The sequence below is a fragment of the Taurulus bubalis genome, assembly GCF_910589615.1.
Source record: "Taurulus bubalis genome assembly, chromosome: 3".
In the NCBI taxonomy this organism is placed as follows: Eukaryota; Metazoa; Chordata; class Actinopteri; order Perciformes; family Cottidae; genus Taurulus; species Taurulus bubalis.
This window is the reverse complement of record NC_136591.1, coordinates 24,137,023-24,160,310: the sequence shown is the minus strand read 5'-3', so window position 1 is coordinate 24,160,310 and position 23,288 is coordinate 24,137,023. Positions and strand designations below refer to the sequence as shown.

General features: G+C 43.5%; 2 protein-coding genes across 2 annotated transcripts; one reads left to right on the top strand and one right to left on the bottom strand.

Annotated features, from left to right (window-relative positions):
• Nucleotides 1-951: 951 nt before the first annotated feature.
• armc1l (armadillo repeat containing 1, like) lies at nucleotides 952-3,069 on the top strand (the record flags this gene model as incomplete). Its single annotated transcript, XM_079215413.1, has 6 exons — nucleotides 952-1,104; nucleotides 1,286-1,377; nucleotides 1,678-1,852; nucleotides 1,964-2,080; nucleotides 2,312-2,386; nucleotides 2,515-3,069. 6 exons carry the CDS (start codon nucleotides 952-954, stop codon nucleotides 2,710-2,712), a joined length of 810 nt encoding a protein of 269 aa, XP_079071539.1. The 3' UTR covers nucleotides 2,713-3,069.
• A 1,285-nt stretch (nucleotides 3,070-4,354) lies between these two features.
• map7b (microtubule-associated protein 7b) lies at nucleotides 4,355-21,946 on the bottom strand (the record flags this gene model as incomplete). The annotated part of the gene is made up of 20 exons (XM_079216067.1): nucleotides 4,355-5,165; nucleotides 5,881-6,062; nucleotides 6,162-6,276; nucleotides 6,445-6,478; nucleotides 6,569-6,619; nucleotides 6,726-6,830; nucleotides 6,928-7,096; nucleotides 7,205-7,355; nucleotides 7,468-7,697; nucleotides 7,867-8,006; nucleotides 8,428-8,600; nucleotides 9,699-9,818; nucleotides 11,004-11,099; nucleotides 11,708-11,818; nucleotides 12,252-12,353; nucleotides 12,769-12,886; nucleotides 13,681-13,844; nucleotides 14,452-14,529; nucleotides 14,660-14,830; nucleotides 21,784-21,946. 20 exons carry the CDS (start codon nucleotides 21,944-21,946, stop codon nucleotides 5,155-5,157), a joined length of 2,484 nt encoding a protein of 827 aa, XP_079072193.1. The 3' UTR covers nucleotides 4,355-5,154.
• Nucleotides 21,947-23,288: the final 1,342 nt, after the last annotated feature.

Sequence of the window (23,288 nt, the reverse complement as noted above, 5' to 3'; positions counted from 1 at the left end):
GACGGCCCAGAGTGGATTTTGTAGCTTTAGACTTAAAAGAGTAACCCGCACATGGCAACGCAGGCAGCCCCGCACAGCATCGCAGTGTTTCCTCCTGAAGAGCTGCACGGCTCAGCACAAGTAAACGACCAGAACCACGAAACATGCGGGGTGAGCTGAAGTATGTGTCTACTTACTGTGGACCGTTCTCGTCAAAACGTGCTGCATTTGTCCGACATCTTCATTGTAATCAATATTACAAACTGTAACTACAGATAAACACCAAGCACTTGCAGCGTTTTTCCTCTCAGCTCACGCGTCCAGGAAGCAAGTGTGCGCGTGAAGTCAAATAAAGCTGCAGCAGCATCGAGTCCTCTGATTGGCTGTCGACGCAGCGCTGGTCTGAAGAACCAATAGGAGCGGCCAATCGTTCAGCTGAGGCAACGGCGACTCGACCAATAGCGTGCCACGAAAACAGAGCACCACATTTGTATTTTTGTACACGAGCTGCTGCTTCTCCTGAGTAAGTAAAGATCACAAAAAACATAATTTCACCACATTCGTCGTAATTTTGGGGCGTTTATATTGTTCTTTGTTGTTTAAATCGTATACGTTTGTTTTCAAATGGTGCGACGAACTGAAATAAACTGTGTTTATCAGCTTCTACGTTTAAAACTTAGCAAACGTTAGCTTCTCTAGCTAGCTAGCAATAGCGTCAACGCTTGTGATGTGATGTGACTTGACAGGGCAACTTACTTTAGAGTTAACAAACGGGCTCCTTACCTCGATAGTCGTAGCTTAAACACACACCAGTGGCCGTCACGTTATCTAAAATCATACAGTTATGACGTTGACTTGCTTTCTCCCTGATTTAAGCTAGTTCAACGTTCATCACAGCGCCGAACGTTAACCTTAATTCCGGCTAACATGACGGTATCATTCTCAGGTTCAGATCCGGTTCAGCTAACGAAGATGATGGATGCACTGTCGGTAGTGAGTCAGCTGCGGGACCTGGCCTCTGAGCCGCAGAACCGAGAGGTGATAGTCCAGGATCAGGGTTGTCTCCCCGGGCTGGTTCTCTTCCTGGATCACCAGAACCCGGACGTGCTGCTTGCAACTGTTCAGGTGGGTGATGGAGGCTGGACGTGTGCTGTTCGTGGTTGTCATTGCCTCCTGCTGAATTCACATGAAAGGACCATGCCGTGTTTTACGCCTGCGTACACCAATGGCACATTTTAACATGTGTCGCTGGGTGGACCCGTTGTCATAAATGTACTGACTATTTTAATCCATCTTTTGTCCTCAGACCCTGCGCTACTTGGCTGAGTTGACCCCCAACATCTCTACCATGAAGAATGAACTGGGCATGATGGTGAGCCTGGAGGATCTAGCTGGGAGGTGAGGCAATGTTTTTGTTGGCTGCTCGAATGGTGCGCTCATGTTTTTCTACTTGCAATTTCCAATGCTTGAACTGTCTACGGTTTTAACTACATTCCTTTTTTTTTAATCATATGCATTAAGTTAACTATTTCATGTCATAGCACTGATAGATTAATACTTTACCATCAGCAGTGGATGGCCCAATTGTTAAAAGCGTATAATATGTGAACGGTGTTCAGTCACTTTATACCCAAAGATGTAGGGGGAATTCAGGGTTCTGGAACCAGGCTACATTACATCTAATATTTCTACATATAGGGAGGGCCTGTCTGTTGACATCACTGCTTTGGCCCAGGAGTTGTTTGACATTCTGAGTGCACCTGTGCCACGCATACCTGAGAGGGAGATTCGGAAGAAAGCCCAGTTCTTTATTAACTCCTCTCAGAAGAAGGCCAAGTCTATCACTCTTCACATCCAGGGGATGGACAGCACGGTGAGTAGACTGACTGACAAACAAACACACGCTCCTATGCATGACAGCAACTATACTTATTATTGCCAGTAAGTTACTAATGTTAACTAACAGTATCCCTCTTGTATCAAGGACCAACGAGGATTGTGTGAGGAGGCTCTTCTAAAGGTCAAAGGAGTGATCAGCTTCACCTTCCAGATGGCTACCAAGAGATGCACGGTCCGCATCCGTTCTGACCTGTCCACTGAGGTAAACCACAGAGACAGGTGTTTGCTATCAGCTTCAGCTTCGGAAGCAACTGGCCAGTTAAAATATCAGTTTATACCCCTGTAGTTATAGTCAACATTTATATTATTTCATTATCACATCCACTGTTGTACATGTGGTGCAGGAATCTGGAGAACTAAAACAGTTAATCTGATCTTTAGCTGATGTCTGTTAATTCCTGTCACCTCTTTCCCTGGTGTTTTTAATTTCCAGAGTCTAGGAACTGCCATTGCCGCCACTAAGGTGTTGTCAGCTCAGCAGGTGGTTAAGAATGAGGCAGGAGAAGAGGTGAGTAGTGGTCATAAAGCACAGATTTTGACAGTATGCTGTTTGACTATCCACAGGAGAAGGAACCAAGGATCATGAGTGAGTTCACATTTTACTCCCTATAACTTCTCTCCACTTGTTTTATTCAGGTTTTTATCCATCTGAACCAACAATCTGGACTGCAGTTGCAGCGAAACTCGGTTCTACCAGACTACCTCCCAGAAGAAGAGGAGAGCCCGGAGAGGGAGGTCGACCGAGCAATTTCCCGCACCACAGCGAAGGAAGATTCCAGTGGAAGCTGGCTCAACTCTGCCGCCACTTTCCTCACCAAAACATTCTACTGGTGAAACTGGCGCAGTTTGATTCTCTGCAATCCAGTGACGCAAAGTTGTGCAAAAAGACTAGAACTGCTTTGTGTGTTACACAAGTGGACATTACAACATGTTGGATGTTGGCACACTACAGGCCAACATCTTGGGTTTGTGTGCATGGTCAACTTCACCAACTTGACAAAAACTACAAGTTATCAACATATGCAAAAACGGGTTCCTTCATTGAATGGAGACGCACTTGAAATTTTTTTTTTGTCTCTGGACTTGCATGTTTTTTTTTTTCCTATACATTTGCTTTTCATTACATGTACATATTTTCTCAGTCAAACTGTTCATTTTCTCTTTCTCACTTGAAAAAAAAAAAGACTTTGTTGGTAGTTGTGGTTTATTGCTAAAATAAATCTACAAAGTATTAAATGTTTTCAATGTGCACTGTACATTATTTTTGTATTATCTTCCCACTATTCTGTGTTTGAGATCAAAGAGGAGAAAATCATTGCAATACCACATCTGTGAATAGGTAATCAATTCAAAAAGTTTTATTTACCTGCCAAACGGTACAGCTGCAACAGTTGTACAGTGATTTCAGCTGCAACAGTGGTTCAAAGATCTCATCACACAGCCTCTTGTGAAGTAAAAGGTGTGTTACGCCGTGTTCACACCCAAAGCCTTGCGAATCCGCAAGGCTTTTTGGTACGAACGCAGCATTAGTTTTCAGAGCCTCGTGGTCAGTCTTAGTAAAATAGATTGGCTTTTAAACATAATTTATAGGATATGTATGTATAATGTTATTTACAAGCAATTTATTTTCAGCCTAAATCAAGTTGCCAAGTTGAACAGAATGAAACTACGTAATCAAGAAGTTTCCCTCCCTTTTTGGTGGTACTGCAAGATTTAAACAAAAAGGAAACTAAGTGCAAAGGTTCGAGAAATAAATGCCAAGAGAGCAGCGTTACTGGAAGTGAAAATCACAGAAGTATAATGGTTCAGTTCCAGTGTTTTAATTTAATCCCCTTCTCTTGTCTTTCATTATTGAAAAGTTGTATAAAGGACCAGTTGTTTTGACAGTACGGCCTTTATATGATGACACAACCTTTCATCATGAGTTTTCATGAACCTAAACATAAATCAAGCAGCAGAAGCCGCTGGCACGTGGCCAGAATGTCAAAGCTCACGCTGGGAATGCATAACTTCATTAATGCAGTAAGGCAAAGGAACGTCAACATTAGCAGCATTTCTTCTTGAATCCTTTATCAAAAAGATCAAATGAATCAGATTATTTCAGATTAAACATCACCAGCAAATGATTTGGAACCATTTTGTATTTGCTTGATGAAAACAAAAGTCAACCTCCCAACACAAGATAGCTAAGCGACAGCGGACTCCTCCAACACCGGCCGAGTTCGACGTCTGGACGTGGGATGCAGCACTGACGGGGTAAATGTAAAGGGGCAATAAAGTAAAGGAAAGGGCCGGATTTAACGTCAAAGCAGATTCTTTTTTTTTCTCAATTTAAACAAAGACAGTATTGAGAATAAAACAAATAATCACATTTCAGCTGTACAACAATTAATTCAAACTAAACAATAAATCAGTAGTTTACACACTAATTCTCAGTTGACAGTATTTTCATTTTGTCATTTAACTTAAACTCCATAATACTCCAGTGCCCCTGCCTCACCCCAATAATAACCTCTAGTCTTAAACACTGGAGACACAGCAACAATATATTACATTACGACACTTTCCTGTAGTCTTAATACAACTTCATGCACCGACATTATTCCTTTATCCCATTTCTTCTGTAACATTTCAATGGAAACATTGAAAATTTATAGTTATGAGGTTCTAGTTAAAGAAAGCAAAACGCATTAATGAAACCTTGTAATTCGGAGCCTGTTGTGCGAGTTCCAGTTCAAACGTCACATTGCCGATCTCAATCTGATTATAGTGTGTTCTACAGCAACGAGAAATATCTTCAAGTATCACGGCTGAAGACTTTACAGCTGATCTCAGTTTACATCATTATTAGTCTCTCATCCGCGTGCGCACACACGCACGCACGCACATACACACACACACACACACACACACGTCACAAAATGGAATAGGCGTTCAATCTTCCTGTGATTTCCAGACATTCACTTCAGAATCGGGGGTAGTTGGGGCTTCACACAGAACTTTGTAATGGAGTGTAATCATGTTAGAGAGAGAAGATCTATTCCCAAAGTTTGTTGAGGGAAAAGTAACTCCTCTCTGAAGATGCTTTGGGGAGATCTTTGGGAAATGGCTGCGTGGCTCATCTGTCGCGGGAAGTTGAGAAAGCAAACCTCTGGAAGGGTCTGACTGCTTCTGCGAGTCCTTCCTTTGATCAATCCAACAGCTCTGCGATACCTCTCTCTGGCCACCTCACTTCCTGTCTCTCTGGGTGTGGAATCATCTCGGTCTAACAGGGCATCAGGCAACATCTAAACAAACAAGGGCAACAAAGAAAACAGTCAGCTGCTAGGACACAAAAAAAAGGAAAAAAAGAATACACCTCAATGAAGTTAACTGTCCATTTCGCCCTGACAATGAGGAGTCAGTGCGAAGCTAAGAGGAAGGGCTGCAGGAAGAGCAGAAAGACACACAAAAATGAAATAAAAGTAAAGCTGCCGCAATGAGAAAAAACAGGAAATGTGCGATACATTTTCTGTTGACACCTAAGAAGCAAACGAAAAAAAAGACTTGGGTGCAGTTTTATTGTGCCTCTGGATGCGTGCCACAAGTATAGACCCGGATGAAGAAAAGATTGTACAAAGGAACTGCTGTGGCTGATTTTCTTCTTCGATTATGATTTGAATCCTTCTGTATGAACCTCCACTTAACAGGGTAGAGCTGTTCTCACCATTCCCAGACATGATAGGAGGAATCACTTATTTAGTGCTCAAAAATATAAAACATTTAAAAAATATATATAATTAATTTGACATCATCAGGGTAATTTCACTGACTTTGTCAAGCTCCCTCCAGAGACACAGAAGAGGATTTCCCAAAACGCTGTGTAGCAGTATCAATGTTATCAGATTTAAAGGATGATGACACCCAAAGGTAACAGCAGTGAGATACTTCTTCTGCAATCATACAAAAGAGAATATACCAGAGAAGAATTAGGGGCAAAGCAGAAAGAGGACGTTTATTGACCTGGTCCCTGCTGGGCTGAGATATCCTCTATTCCACTCAGAGGCTTTAGGAGGCCGTTCTCCATAAAGGCTAAGACAGGAACTCTCTCCTCCTCCTGCTTCTGCTGCTCCTCTTCTCCCTCAGGAGGAGACAACCTGGAATGTGAAGGCAGTACAATCACCTCTTCAAACTCCCCATTCTCCCTGGGAAAACAGAAGATGGAGAGGAAAATGTTACCCTCGTGTGACAATCTATCACCACAAAAACCTGTATATTGTATATTATGTTTGCTGTAAATCTACCTCTGGTCAGAATGACTCAGTGCTGTGCTGTTGGGCTCAGGTTGGCGACCGTTGCCATTGCTGTTGTGCGTTGGTGACGCCGTCACTGCAGATGGGCTAGGAGTGGCAGGTGTCACTGAGGATGAGAGAAAACCAACTTAGCAGTTAAAACAGCATCATGGGAACAACTGAAGTGGATATATTTTAAATGTACAACAGGAGAGTTACATCCCTGCAAAAACTATTATTCAGTTTTACGGAATAATTAAAGAAATGTAGGATTATAGAAAAATAATCTAGTTACCAGCGCCATCTCCGTTCCTGCTTGGAACAACTTTCTACAGATGGGACAGAATAAAAAGAGAGTGAACACAAAAAATCTTCATGGTTAGTCGGACACCACATTTCTGTTTCTGTTCTGCCTTTACCTTTTCTGTTGTTTCTGAACGTCTTGTTCTCTTCATGATCTCCTCCAGACGCTGGTTAATACAAATTAAAAAAAGGTTTTACATGCATGCACTGCACACAAGGAATATTATGTTACAACTGTGTGTGTGTGTGTGTGAGTGTGTAAACAAGCGTCACCTTTTTTCGCTCCAGGCGTTCGGCCTCCTCTTTCTGGAAGTGTTTCTCTCTCTCCTGCTTCACTCGCTCCGCCTCTTCTCTCTGCCGAGACTCTTCCACCTCTTTCTAAAAAACAAATACACCCACGGAGTTTCATTGCATTGTTCGGTCAACAGACGTCTGCAAAGTGTGGCCTTTAGTTCGCTTGTACACTTTCTCTCACCTGTTTCTGGAGTCTCTCTGCCTCCTCTCTCTCTTTCTGAAGTCTCTCTTCCTCCACCTTTCTCTCCTCCTCCTCATTCTTTCTCGTCTCCTCCGCCTGACGCTGAGCCTCCTCCCCTCTCTTTACTCGCTCCTCGGCCTTGCGGCGAGCCATCTCCTCTTGCGCCAACCTGTACAAACACAGAGGAATCCCATTCAAGGATACAGATACGCCTTCAGTATTATCCATCTCTTTGCACTCTGGATCACACAGTTCACAAGTAGCGCATCCAGCTTACCTCCTCTGCTCCTCCTGTTGCTTTCGCTCCTCTTCCTCTCTCTCTCTCTGCTCGCGGGCCAGGCGTCGATTCTCAGCCAGGATACGACTTGCCTCCTCTGGATCTGTGGTTCCTGCTGAGGGCTTGTGGGCTGGAGGACTGCTTACTCTCTCTAGAAGGCACCATACATGAGCATTTGAACCAGTGTATCTTATAAACTGAGGAATAAATAAAAACAATCCAGGCTGCATGATAATGTAGATGTGAAAAGGCTGGTAACTGACCGCTGGCTGCTGGTGCCGTTTGCTCGCTACTGGTCTTGTTCTGACCCAGTGGCTGAGGTCGAGGCTGAAGGGGACCGAGAACATGCTCTTTACCCCCACCGTCCGGGGCTCTGATTGGTTGGGGGCTCTCTGGTGTGACTCTGAAAGGCCGAAGATTTCCAGGGTCATCTGACCCAGGCGACTTAAGCAGCTTAGGGGTTGGGGGGCGCCCTGCTGGCTTTTGTGGAGGCCTGTGAGAAGGAACAAAATATGTTTTTCATGGAACACACTTTACTTATACTCGCCCAAAACCTTGTTACACCCTCTCCCACCCTGCTCCCAGTAATCCATAACTCCAATTTGTGAGAAATCTGCTTATGTACCTCATTCTGTCAGGATATCATGGTTGTGTTCTCCTACCTGCCAGGAGAGGGCGTTGTCCCTTTTCTGTTCTTTTTGCCTGGCGAAGAAGAGCGCTTTTTTGGGGGCAAAGTGAGAATGGGAACCAATGGGAGCGACAGGTTGCTCCATGACTTCCTGACATTGTCACGGTCCTTCTGCTATTGGTGCAGGAGATGGAGGGAAACAATGATCAATTGTTTTGATCAAATAAACCATGATCAAATAAACCATTATTCAAAATGAGCAGGATCTTGGCACCACCTATGTCCACCTAAAACTGTAATGGTAGAAGCTGTGACACAGCAGCAGACAGATGGACCGGACAGTGCGTTCAGTAATGTGTCTGTCGGTGTGTGAGGAGCACAAACACAATGTGTCCGACTGATCTGGGCATCATAATTATGAAAAAGTCAACATCAAGACCACAAATATTACAGCAAATAGATTCAAATAGATTGTCATATCAATACATCACATAGAAAAATAAGCACCTAGCTTTTGTCCCAACTCACATTTATCACAACTCATATTGTCTCTATATTCAGTCAAACGCATGTGCCGGTTGATGACATAACCCACCTGTGTGGTGCCAGAGGTCCTCCTGCGAGCAGTCGTGGTAGACGACGAGACCGTCCCCTTGCTGAGGCTCCTCTCCTGGCTGCGGCAGTGAGGAAGCGGCTGGGCCTGCATGGCTTTGAAGGACATGGAGCCCATGGGGTGGCAGGACACTGAGCGAGGACAAACAGGCATGGCTACGGTGACGTACGAGGCGGGAGTTCGGAGTGTTACGGGGAAGGTATGGAGCAGGGCAGTGGGAGTGGTTGATGAGCAAATGTTTGATGAACAGGAGCAAGGAGCAAGACATTGAGAAGGAGAGGAAGTAGCGTAAAGGAATTAATAAAGAGAAGGCGTTTGGGAGGATTGAGAGGGATGAAAAGAAGATGATTGGTAGAAACAGAAAAGAAGAGAAAGCAGGTGTTAGTGCTACGGACTGGAAGCACAACTGCTAATATGCCGTTGTACTTTTAAAAAGAAGCATTTAGTAAGACCAGGTTAGAGTGTGAGAAAAAGAAAAACTTTTAAAACCACAACGCAGGAGAGAAAATGTTCCATTCACTTTGTGCTATCACACTATAGGAGTGGTGTGGCAAACAAACCCCTGCTCTACAAAGTCCCGGAGTCGGAAGCAACTCCACTTTGAAAATGAAAGCAAGTATGCAAGCAGAAAAATACACAACAGACAAGAAGTGCATCTTCACACACTGTAGGCAATGTTTAATATGTAAAAGTGTGCAGAGTAGAGGAAAGCAAAAGAAGACAGTGTGCTGTGTGTAAGTCAATATGATGAGTTGTTGTGTCTGTCAGTGTAAGTGATTACTACAAAAACACACACAAAAAAAGTTAAGAAAAATAAATAACACAATAAAAACAGACAGAAATACACGCAAGAGTCACAATGACTATGAATGTACGCTATTTAAGACATATTTTAGCATGTGTCTTCTTGAAATAAACTAAAGCAAACACACACACCGTCTGGAGACAGTACATCAATAGGGAAATACTTCCGGAATGACTTATTCGTGTCGACCTGTGTGTGCGTGTGTGTTTGTGAGAGCTTGGAGCTCCTGACACAGGCTGGTGTAGGAAGCTTCAGACGGTATAATGCTTTAAGTCTCACCAAATCTGATTAACATCCGCAACTGCTCTGTCAAGAGGCCAAAACATAAAGAGCGTAAATACGTCTACCAGCTGCGATTCATAGCTTTGAGTTCAAACGTCCTCTATTCCCCTCACTGCTGACCATAAGAGCCAGGAGGGGCCTCTCATGTGGGATGTGTGTATATTACCTGTTTGCTCTCCAGACAGACTCATGGCACTGCGGCTACGAGCCAAGTAGGAGTGCGTCGGCTGCTGCAGGCGGTTCACCACGTTGCTCTCCCATGGCGTCAATGGGAGACGACGCAGGCCTGAGCACACACACGTAACATATGAGGTTTGATAACAGCTTAAAGTATTAACTGCCCACTGATTAGCCTCAGCAATCAGTCAAAGCATATTAGAAGCTACGCGCAATTACGGTATTTGTTACTTAGTTCATTCCCTCGCACTGCACAGCAGTGTCGGTGAAAGCTGAAGTGAAGTCGTGAGCATGCACAGGCTGATATGTTACATCTACACCTGCATCATACACCAGTTTGTTTAGAAGGGAGGCAAACAGCCTGAAGTGAAGCGCAAACCAACAGCAAACAAAGGGAGGAGAGCAGTCAAATAAAGAGTGTAGAACAAAAGACACAATACGTCTGTATTTGAAGAAAATGCCTTTAAGATTTTAAGTTTATGCCATGCATTCATTGCTACCTAGGTCGGAGTGTTGGCATATTGTGCATAATGTGGAGCATATAAGGGTGAAGTGGAAAATTCCACAATTAATTAATCTTCACGATAACTGGATATGCCACTTAGAAGAGCCAAAGGACAGTTTATCAAGCAAATCATGCAGCACTGCTCGTCCTGATAATGAAGCAGAGTACAAGGTTGCAGGTTTCAGGGTGAGGAGCAAAGATGCAACTGGGCTGGAAACTGTGCAGAGGAACCCAAGTCTCTACACCTCATTGTATTCAAACGATGGCATGGTTTCAGAGTTTCGCGCGTGATGTTTCTAACGGTGTCCGTTCAAGTGTGCAGAGATTTTCTTGGCAGCATGAAACTTGGCATGTGGTAAAATTTTACGCCTATAATTATGTTCATGTCTGATTGTTGGGTGTTATTTTTTCAGCGGGGGAAAAAAAACAGAGTACAGTGTTCCCACAAAAACAAAAAGATTATCCTACAGAGGATTAGAGAAAGGGGTCACGCTAGAGAAGGAAGGGGGATCTTGATCCCTCTGATAAAACACAGAGAAGTGCTAACAAATGCACGTATACAATACATTCTATTTGATGATAGTATTGTAAAGATTGCTCATCATATCATTCTGTAAAGTAGGACTTCTATAATGATCACATATTGCTATCAGCGTTGTTTTTACAGAGTAGTCACAGCTTTCTGTTTGGAATTCCTCAACAGTTTCCAGCCCATGATCTTTTTGCTTTGCGACAGTGTGTAACATATAATAGGGAGGAACCAAGCTTAAAAAAATTCCCAGAAAACACCTGTGTTTTTGTGTTGGGTGGTCTTTCCCTGGTGTAGGCGGGGTTTGGACTGAGATTTGCTAATGACAGGGGAGGAGGCTGTTCTCATCTGTAAGCCTGTCAGCATCATATGAATATCAAAGAATACAAGATCTAAGGGTTAAATAAGCACTAAATGAATTAGTTGATCAATGCCACTCCCATATCTGTCCGTTGATAATGAACATGCAGCCAGCAGCGTGTTAGATTAGCCCAGTTTAAAGACTGAAAACCAGTGAGAAGAGATGCCCAAAGATTTTGTTGTCCTAAGATAACAAAATGAATTTATCAGCGCCTCTAAAATGGACTGATTACAACATTATATATATATTTTTAAAGCCGCACAAAAGCTTATGTTTAAAGATCGTCAGGTAGTGGGATCGAAGGATGTAAAGATAACCGTTAACAGTACAAATATGGGAGTGGGACAAATCTTTGCATCTTATTCTCAGCAAGAAAAGGTATATTTCCCAAAATGTTGAACTACTTTCATTTTTTTATTCAGTTTTTTGTCGGTATCAATGTCACCATACCGCCTAGTCTCATTAAATAAAACATTAGATGTTAGATAGTCACAAGAGTCACAACAAACATGATTGCTATGAGATACAGACAAAGGCAGTGGATACTGTTGTAATGAATAATATTGGTGTTTGTGTGTTCAGGATCATTTTCATTTCCATTACCTCGGTCCGGTGAGTGTAGGAGTGTAGCAGAAGAATAGGAAAGGCGCTTGGTAATAACAGGGTCTGTGTGTTTGGATAAATTCATTGTGGAAACTGACCGCCTTTCAGCATCTAGAAACAAAGAAAAGCATGATAAAACCAAATGTATGAGACATTGAACAGGTGGACAGAGAATGGGAGAAGAGAGAGAGCTGGAGCTAGAAATCTCTCTTTGAAGGGTTACACAAGTCTATTCCGGTTAAATCGGGTTAGATATTAAAAAAACTAAAAACATGTTGCTAGAGGGGAGAAAATATTAGAAAATGAATTAGTGCTAAATGGGGCTTATGCAATCTAAAAATGGAGCTATATATGTTTGAATGAATGTGTCTTAGGATATAAATCAAGTTCAAAACTGGATCTCTACATGCAGGTAAAACAACAAACACTAATACTGCCATTCACATTGGCCTACATTAGCACTAATGCCTGTGCTATAACGCTGCGGTACAGTTACAGTGCTAGAGCCAGCGGTCTAACACTGGCTGGTTAACTTAATATTCACATTGGGAGGTCACTCCGTATCTGCGGTAGTGACTGAAAGCACCCTGCATGTGCTCCAGTCCAGCAAGGTCGAGTGGATAGAGGAAAGCCGACTCGACAAAACCTGGACCAGGAGGGGAAAGGACAATGGCAGAGAAACAAAGAGTAGAAAGGAGGAAGAGGGAGATCCGAGAGCGAGGGTAAGAGAGAGAGAGAAAGTGAGAGAGGGGTTGAGTTTGAGAATAAGGGAGTGAGAGGAAGTGAGATAGAGAGAGAGAGAGAGAGAGAGAGAGAGAGACAGAGCAGGGTGTGAGTCAGCAGTAACAACAGAGGGCAGCGGATCTGCAAAGTTCAAATACACACATGGCAGAACAATACTGACACGCAGAGGCAGGCAGACATATTTACACAAGAGACACACTGTCTGAGATCAGGGAGATATGAGATTTAAAACATATTTAATAAACCAGAAGGCACTGATACTATTAGTGTTATGAGTTTCTGCAGGTACTGCGTGTAGTGTGATGTGTTAAAAGTACCGGCTGGCGTGCTGGGAGTGTTTGTCTGCAGTGGCCCTCCCCAAGACCACCGGTTGGGCTTCTGTCTGGTTCTCTGGCTCCTCTCCAACGTCCGACGGATCACCGCCTCATGACGGGCCTTCAGTCACGAAAACAACACCACAATATTGGCGTTAAAAAAAACAAACACACACACCCTAACATGTGAATACTGCTGCACGTCTGGAACAATTCTGCTGTGAAAAATGGACACTTGTGGCGTGTTATATTGGGTCTCCGAGCATGAAGCGTGTTTAGGGCACACACCAGTTGCACAAGTACCTGGCAGATACAATCTCTAGACTCATAATGAAAGCCAAACCACCCGGTTTATAAAATTATCAGGACAAGTTTTAGATAGTCACTTGACTCATCAGTGTCCCAATGCTCATTAAATCAAGAACCTAATTAGAACCTGAACTCAGAGAGTCACTAACTACTGAACTTGCAACTTCTTTAATATGACATTATACATAGACATGGATGGCTATAAAGAAACTCCACCTAAAGAAATCCCAACATTTGAAAGCAGCAGTATGAGACAGTATTGGGTGTTTTGGAGCGTGTTTGCTTGACTGACAGCTTAGCTCTTCTTACCTCATCTCCAGCCTTGACTTTTATTTGTATTCTAAAGCTCTAATAACTTCTGAAATCAACCCAAATCAAAACTTCAACACACTGCGTCTATGTTTCCCCACAGTCTATGTTATGGTGCGTGAGTACAAACTGGAAATTAATTTACACGCATAGAGCGTGTAAATGGCTCACTGGAAAATATGATTTATTAGCCAATGAGTATGTTGCCCTTCTGAAGAAGGTGTGCATGCAGGTGTGTTCAGGTGAAGAGTAGCAGATTGTGATGCACAGGTGTGGACAGGACCATGCGTGTCAGACCTTGTCTTCCTCCAGTTTCTGCCGTCGTTTCTCCTCCACGGCAACCCGTCTCCTGTCCTCCTTGACTCTCTGCTCATCCAGCCTTCTCCTCCTCTCCTCCACCTGCCTCTCATAGTGCAGCCGGGCTCGCTCCTCACGCGCCTGCCACTCGGCCTCCTTGACAGCTGTGGCACGCACAAACACACACACTCAGTTCATAATGATTTGATGCACATGCATTAGTGTGTTCATTTTTGCTCACACGCTAAAAAAAACCTGGTACAAACACACAGGCCACATGCACGCACACACAGGCTTATATAGCAGCAGTGTGTTGGGTCAACTGTAGATCATGTGACTAGGCTTTAGCTCTCAACACAAAGCAAATCCCTCTGCCCCTCAGCTGGGGCCCGAGGTATGACCACTGTACAACACTATGAACACAAACACACTTCAGTGATATAAAACATACACAGACACAAACTTCCTCAAACCCATCTGTTGTGGTATGTCACACACAAAAACACACACATTCAAAACACAAGCCTCACTAAACCCTGTACCATGGCCTGACCCATTATGCAACATTGACGCCATGGCAACAGGGGTGCCTGGCTTCAGTTTGGACTTTATGTAACACCCAGAGAAATGGGCCCTTCACCACAGCACCCACCAAGTTCAGCTGGGATATGTTGCGGGCAAGACCAACAAGAAAGTGAGGGATGCATTAAAAGCCTTCTGAACACTAATGTACGGTCTACAGGCAAACAAACACAGTTGAAGAATACACACCATTCTGTTTCTCACGCTCCCCCCGGCGCTCACGGGCTAATCTCTGTCGCTCGTCGATCTTGTTGAAGAGCAACGAGTCTGTAACGCAAACAACTGTTAAACAAGCAGATTTAACAACTGTGCAACTGGGGTGAAAGACAGAACCGATCCTGTATTATCTCTATTCATATGTGTGTGAAATATGTATTTGTATGCCAGTAGGACTGACCTGTTTTGGTGGCAGCATTGTTATTGGGGCTGTTGCTGGTGGTGGCGTGAGGCGAGGTGGGGCCGGGGGTAAGGGTCAAGGTGGGAGTGTAGATCTGCCCGGAGCCCGAGGAGCCGGGGCGAGTGGCTGAAGATGATCTGCCATCCTCCGATATATACTGGGAGGAAGAAGCTGGAGAGAAAAACAAACCAGACAAATGTCAAAAACAAAGAGTTGGCAAGACAGAGACACCAAGAGAGAGAACAAGAGACAGAGAGAGAGAGATAGAGAGAGAGATAGAGATAGAGAGAACAGGATAATTTTACATTAGGTAAATCCATCACGTCCAAAACTGTAATAAGTGTTACATTCAGCAGCATCTCCATCAGTCCTCTATGGGGAAAATTAACGGATAGGTACTGCAATGTGTCCATAGCAAACAGCTTTTAACCACACAAATATGTCAGACATACAGAGCCTGGGAGTGACCATGAAGTTTTTTCAAAGCCATCCTCGTTAATTGAATTTTACTAACAACAATCCCTTGCAAAGCAAGTGTTGTCAACATGTCTTAATAAGTCATCCTTAAGCTAAAGTTAAGCCTTATAAGAGTCTCTATCCAGAGCTATCTGGAACCAAGGGCAAGTGCCTAAAGAAGGTGGATGAACGACGTGGCCTTAAGTTGTGCACGACCAACAGGTTGTAATTATTATGTCGTGCTCACAAATAAATAAAGAATGTGGGAACAATTTAATTGCCAGCCATGACAGCGTGTGTTTGGTAGTGTTCTCAACTTGTGAGTCTGTCTGTGTGTGTGTGTGTGTGTGTGAGTGCGCGCGCCGTCCCATCGTGGTAAAATGTGGTCTCAGAGACACCAACTGTAGCAGGAACTATCACAGAAGCAGGTACTTTGCCAGGTGTTTACATTTCTGCCCGTCTGCAGACATATTTAGTCACTGTGATAGCGTCACAACGGCCCTAGACGCAATCAGAAAACTCTACAGGCGTGTAGTTGAGATCAAAATGAAGACAAGAGCATGACATTTGAAGATGGGTGTGGTCCTTGTAAGGGCGTCGAGCGTGGATAGGAAGTAGTTAAGGGGGCCTCTTTTATTGAAAGAATACAGAGAATTTGATAATTTATAAACCTCTTTTTGCAGCTATTTTTTTCTGAAAACAAACACACAAGAAAATACGCATTTATTTATGATTTATATAAACACATTCTACTTCTTGTGTGTTTATGTAGATCATAAAAAGGTTATGGCGCTATATTTTACCCATTTCACTTGGATGTTATCAGACACATCGTATTGTGTAATCTAAACTCAGAATAGCTGTGTGAATGATGCATGTGAGTGAGGAACAACTGAATGCAAAGATTGATTGACACTCTGCATGTGTCTAGTGCATGTCTATTGCACTCTCAAGCTCGGTTTTGGGCAACATTTGCAGGAGAACATCTGCAGTGTAGCCTGACGGGGAAACAAAATGCGGTGGAACAAAACTGTTCTCCCAAACGTTCCCTGTGTGTTGCAGTGTTCCCACTCAGCTCAGAGCTAGGCTATTGATTAATGACACACACCATCAGGCTCAGGGTGACTCAGCACTTTCAGGTCAGCCTCCTGGACACAGATACAGAGCTTAACATGGGCCTCATATGCACAAACAGATGAGCCTGTCCCAAATTTTCCAACATGTGCACACCTTTGTGATTTGGGCTCAAACTGTCAAGGATCCTAAGACAAACAGTCTCAAGGTGGCAACTAATTAACTGAAATAATTTAACACTATGCAGAGATACTATGGGTGTGCAAAAAAGAATTATTGCCAGCTCCACAGACACCAATCTGTCCCAGAAAGTTGGAGCTAGAATTAAATCAGGTGTCCTGACCCAGACTCAACTGACAAACGGCCACACGCCACACTGAAATAGCACAAGCTAAACCCACTAATCTTACTCTTCTCTCCATGGTTTCTTTATCTCTTCACTTCAGTGACTCGTTAGTTCAGTGGGGTAATTAACTATGTTGGTGGCAGAGAGGAGCAAAGTACGAGTTTCAAATCCACTGCGACAGGTTGACCCTGATGCCTTGCTGAACAAGCTCAAGTACACTTTGCTTTGTAACGCCTCTATTGCTGTATGACCAGACTAGTCTGTGTGATAACTATATGCAATTAGACAAAGTGGACTGTTTTTCACGTACTGCTACACTTCATGGTTGGCTTGATGTGGCATGTTGCAGATACTGTTATAGATCTAAACGGCCATAGCCGTCTCCACCCCAATTCATTGAGGTATTTTGCAGAATACCACAAAGGACGTGCTGGACAAAGATGTGAGGTCATAGCTGCAGAAGTATTGCATTTCGCAGTCTATGGGACATCCAAGGAGGTGTGTACACAAGTATTAACAGGTCTACCCTGCCTCTGGTGCAGCGCTATTGAAACTGGTTACATAATGGCTTTTGTGACAGGAAAGGCTGGGCCTGGCTGGGTTACAATAATGTCTAGTCAATGAATGTATTCTTTCCCCTAAAGTAATTTTCCTTGAGCAAATGATTAGCTCATTGAGAGGAGTACAATGCCCTGCCGCCAAATACTACACTGAGGATTATAAGCAACTTCCATAAAGAGGTCACATGAACAAAATACATGAAGGAGCTCTTTTCCTTTTGAGCAAGTTAACTTCTAGTGGCTGATGAAGTAGGCCGCCTGACAAGCTGAGTGGGACGCTATACATAGTAAGCCAGTAGTGACAGGCTAAGAACAGAATCACTTCCCTCAATTTAACAGCTTGAACTGAAGCACTTCACTGAAAAGTGCTGGGAACGCTCTGAACCATACTAATAAGAAATAATTCTCTACCTTAGAAATTCTGGCACAGAAACACAGAAGGGAACGACAACAACACCGACTGGTCAAAAGAAAGAAAACAGAAAGTGTTCCATTGACAATTAATACTAATTGTATATTCATAGCATATAACACTGTTATTAGAACATCTCACATTAAAATTATTCATGATTGATTAATATAATCTATAATATACCCACTACCATGGGTGCAAATGAAAATGGAAAGGATGAAAGGAAATTAGGATCTCTACAGAAGGAAGTAACGTGATACATAAAGATAAACCGTGCTTAGAAATGACTAAGAAAGAGGACTAGCAATGAAAAACAGGTGTTTATCAAAGCATAAATACAGTACAGCTGGTGTGCAAGGTAAAATGTGGCTAATATTTTACCAGTGGAACTTGAATAGCAGACAGATGTCCTCTTGTCTGATAGTATTTGCAAATATGGCACACACCTCCTGTGATGAAGCATGTCAGGGAGGTTGACTGATGGCATGTCAAAGGTGCTGAGGTGATGAATCTCCAGTTCTGAGAGTATATGCATGAACACATATTATATAACAAAAAACACAAGTCAACCTAAAATACACTCTGACATCTCACTAACGCTACAGCCAGTTCAGCTTTGCTCTACATATACTGTCCTGAGTTAGACTGAAGAAAATGCAGCTTTTGGAACCTAAAAAAAAAAGTCTATAGGGGTGGCTTTGCATAGTTAATCAGACAGAGCCAAATTAAATATATAGAAAACTATAAACTGGGGTCATCCTGTTTCTCAGACGAGGTCAGCTAAGGCCAAATTTGCAGATGAGGGCAGCACAGGATTTTAACTTTAATACATAAAGCCTTTTCAAATGAGAGACAGAGAGTTTACAGAGATGAATGCTTTGAATGCAATCTACACATTGAAAATGAATCGCGAACCTAACCTGATTTGTCTACCCTTCTAACTCATCTGCCATCACATCCCATTGGAAAAATGTTGTCGCACAATCAAAATGGCGTATTTATAACCAAAACAAAGTGCTGCATTTTGTGTGGGGTGTCAAGCTGAACTTAAAACACAATAGTCCATTGTCTCCCATCACCATCACCATGGACTTATTTCAGGTGCAGCTTGTTTCCTCCTGCTGCATCTCACAGCCTCGTCCATCTGTTGCGGAGGTCATTAAACAAACAAACTTCAAAAAGCAGAAAGTATAATTGCTTGCATGCACCAGGAAACCATTCAACAGCCTTTGCAAACGCACCAAAGGCATTACTATTTGGAGCATAGTGCTAGCTCCCAGTCATCCTGCAAAGACCCTGGCCACTTTTTGCTTTACACTATTGAGGTACTGCAAATTACTTCAAGAAGGGCTTTTCATATCCATATTAGGTTAACCGTAAAGGACCAGCACCTCTTCTTTTAGTTGTGGACTGAAAAATATATCTCTCTCACCTCAAGTGGATGTAAACCACCTTAACATCAAGCTGTACTTATATACAATATGACTAACATCATAGTCATATTTCAAATCTAATCTGCTGGAGGACAGAGCCAAAGCAACACTGTCCCATTGCTGACAGACCGTAGTGTACATGGGTTCATTCCCTGCCCTCCACCTTGTTCAACCTGTGCCGATTTATCAATGAGGCAGAAGTTCTTGTCTTGAAGTCTTTACCTGGAGGTTGGTGCATGATTCCAGGGGTGCCAATGCCAGGATGTGACCTGTTAAACCCCTAGCTATAGCACCCCCACTCCTACTAGTCCAATCGGAGGGCCAGAAGCAACGTTCCCACTTCCTGTAAACATCTCACACAGTGGAAGATAAGCTCAGATCCAAAGTCCATGGTGCAGTGAGTAGGACGAAGGAAAAAGCAAAAAGAACTAATCCCTCCCCCCAAAAAAAGGGACCACCCAAAAGTTGTTTTTCAAAATGAAAGGGAAAGCAGGAAGGGAGAAAGAGAGAGGGGTCAGCTTTGGTCGGTGTCACTGTTATTGAGCGCCGACTGACAGCAAGACAGGTTGTGGTGACTCTCCAACCCCCATCCTTTTGTCCATATGTGTGCGTGTTTATGTGTGTGTGTGTGTGTGTGTGTGTGTGTGTGTGTGTGTGTGTGTGTGTGTGTGTGTGTGTGTGTGTGTTTAAAAGAGACAGAGAGTGAGACATAGGGAGAGTGTGACTGTTTAATCTGCCCCTCCCTCCCTTAGTGCTGGAGTGTGTGTGCGTGTGCAGACGCTCCCCACCCCCAATCTATCTGCATTCACTAGCAGTCAGATTAAATGGTCAGAGCTAGCGATTAATGCTGGGCTATCCGGGCCAGTGGTTAGCAGGCAAGCATGCTGCGTAGCTCCAGCCTACCCTGCAACCTGAGAGGATTAGCTCGCTGCTAATGCTAAGCTAAACGCTAAGCTCCAGCCAAAAGGGGGCAGGGGGGAGTCCTCATTTCAAGCCCCAGGACAGACAGTCAGGCCTGGGTAACAGGTGCCTTCAGAGGAGGGTGCTACTGCATTAGTTGCACATGACAGGTACAGGTTTCAGCTCAGATGACAGGAGGTATGTCGAGAGTTACTCATTATGGTATTTGACAAAAAAGGATGTGAATATGTTTTTTCTTTTTACTTTGTAATATCTTATTCTATGATTGTTGTCAGGAAACTGGTTATTGATTGATTTGTTTAGAGTTAGTATCTAAATTGATGTGAGATGACCATGTCAGAGATTATGAATCACTAAAGGCACTCAATCAATCAATACGCACGTCTATCAATGTTGATCAAAACTCCATCTAAACACTGAAGGACAAGTTTTAACGAGTAATAAAGGCTGCACTATTCTTGATAAATGTAAAGGTCGCCTAAGGTTGAACACAACACAACTGTCTTACATGCCTTGATGAATGAAGGCATATATAAATGTTTGACTTGGTACCTTTGAAACGAAGACAGTTTCACAGTATGAGTCATTTTAAGATACAAACAAGTATCAAACAACTTAGCCGTTACCCGACTTTACTTTGAGATCAAGCTCACTGCACAATCATTTCTTCATTCCCAACCCTCTCTTATCCGTTCTCTATTATTTATGGTTTAAGTGAGATGCACATGCTTGTCTGCAAAACCCTTAGAATGAGAATCATGTCTAACACTGAAAGGAAATCAACCGATCAACGTATCTGTTGTCTCATACTTTATTATACTACTTTAGTTCCATGGAGTCAGGTTTAGCTTTGAGCTGCAAGACTGTATGACAGAAGCTAAGTGAATAAGGTGAATCATAAAAACTCCATCTTAAATTCACATTAATATTTGATCAACCTCCTGTCTCCACAAGCCAAAGAACAAACCCTTCCTCAATCAATCTGTTATACAAGTTTTCCTTTCCCCTTTTAAAAAGAACAAAGTAATGGGCAGAAAATACACATAAAATGGTACTAAACTAAACTAAACAGGCGCTCCATTGCGTCACATTATTTTCTCTGCAACCCATACTATTTTACAGTATACCACGTTATTGGTTTTAAGGCCAGCAGCATGGTGCAAATTCAGTCTCTAATACTACAAGACCCATAAAGCACTGCCCATAGCTTTTTCTACTCTAGTTCACAACTAATTCTTCAGACCTTAATCCCAAATCAGACAAAAATAGTCTACGGAAACCAACTGTCCCTGGAAATAGGCCACAACAGCAGGTCTTGTCAACACTGAATGAAAACGTATGAAGTGGATGAATGAATAAGTAAACAAACAATAAAGCAAATATGTTGCTCTCAGATAAATGAAGCTCTGAACTAAATCTCAAAAGCAGAAAGAGAAGCTCAGTAACAAGTTTGCACATGTATACTTGCTGACTGACCGCTCTGCTTACTGATGCATTATAGCCACATGTGTGAAGTAGACTGCACCTTCACTCTCGCCTGCTGCCCTTGTGTTGACCCAATCTTGCCTTGTCAGCTGTCTCTCTCTCTCACACTCACACTCACACACACACACACACACACACACACACACACACACACACACACACACACCAAGCTCTTGGCACATACAGTACAGTTGTTTTCATACTTCCAACAAATACACACAGACTTTTGTTTAACACTCCACAACTTTGAATCTTTTTTCAGTAGGTCTAGTCCTGTGACTACAGAGACTGGTCACACCTGTCTTTTCCCTGGTCGTCTCTCCGTCCAGAAATGAAAGCCCTCACTCACACACAGTTTATGAAGCTCAAACATGCACATCCATTTTGCTCTCCACTTAACACCCCTGTCAGTTTCCCTCCACCCTTTTCTTCCATACCTCTTGTCTTCCTCTTGCAAGCATCTCTCCGTCTCTGTCCTTCCTCTTCCTCAGTGATGGTGAAGAGTGCCGGGATGGCTGAACGGCTGCCTCCCTTCCTCAGCTTCCACTTGCCCCGCGAGCACCCACCTCCTCCTTTCTCTCGTCCTTTACTGTCTGGCATTGCCTGCCCTGTTGCTAACCCTCAAGCCCCTGGCTAACTCACCGTGCCCCTGCCCATCCCACCCTGCAGTGGTGGGTGGGTGGGGGGAGGCAGGTCAGTGGTGAGTGCCAGTAGATGGTGGGGGACGGGGGGGTCACCCCTAAAAGCCTTCTTCGCAGTGAAGATGTAGATAGCTATCAGCTAATGCTAACAGCTAATTCCTTTGGCTGTACTTGCTGCTCTGTGTCTGAGGCAGCAGAAAGAAGAGAGAAGGAGGACACAACAGAGAGAGCAGGAGACATGGAGGAAATGAAATTATGAAATGTGATAAAATGAGAGAAAATGGAGACAGTTAAAGAAGGTTAGGACAGAGTTTGGAAAGATGACGAGGGAGAGCACGAAAGAGAGATAAACAGAGCTGCCCACTGTGCCATGTAAATACTGCCTGTGATGGCAGTGCCAGGCAGAGAGACAGACAGGGAGTGCGACAGAATCTGAGGATGAGCTCTTGTAGTCTGGCTTAGAAAAGAAGACTTAATCCACAAGACCGGCTTGGTCGAAAGCTGGAAATATTGAAATTCTCTTGACTCCCTCACTCCTCAAGAGATGCTGATGCTGCTGCTGTCACTACTCTTTCTGTGCAGCCCCCTTTTTTCCCTCCTCGCCTCTCTCTTGCCGGGCCTGTTCTGTAAACGCAAACTTGCCAGAGGAATCACATCACAGAGGCACTGACTGTACACACACACTGGCCCACAGATACACACGGGTAACAGAGTGCAGCAGGGCCGTTAAAATATTCAGTGAAAATCCAGCAGTGGAAGGTGAGCCGGTACCGGTAAAGAGTTTCCCTGACAACCGCAGCACAAGGACCAATGATGCAGTGGCAGAGTGGAAGAGCGAGAGAGCAGAGGACACACTTTAATGTAACACACAACTAGGGATGCACGTCTATGCACACACCAAAGCAAATAATGCAGTGCTGGAGCTGCCTGTGTGGAAGGGGTGTGCTCATAGAGCACATGGTATACATGTCCCCGCCCCATTCTCTGCTTAAAGAGCCATTGACTATTTGACGTACCATGGTAGTAAATATGCAAATCATTCTATTCATGTCCTGCTGGCTCTTTACAGAAGGACACGGCAGAAATAATATGCAGATCAATAGATATATCCATATATATATCCAAGCAGTATTAACAGACACTAAGTTGTGCTTCACGTGCATTTCATACACTGACAATTTTCTTGATATGAAAGTGTGAGAGATAAAGATGGTAAAGAGAGAAGATTTGTTGAGATGAACACACAGTATGGCAGGTGCCATGGAAGGGAGAGAGAAATAATGTGGCCATAATAAAGATAT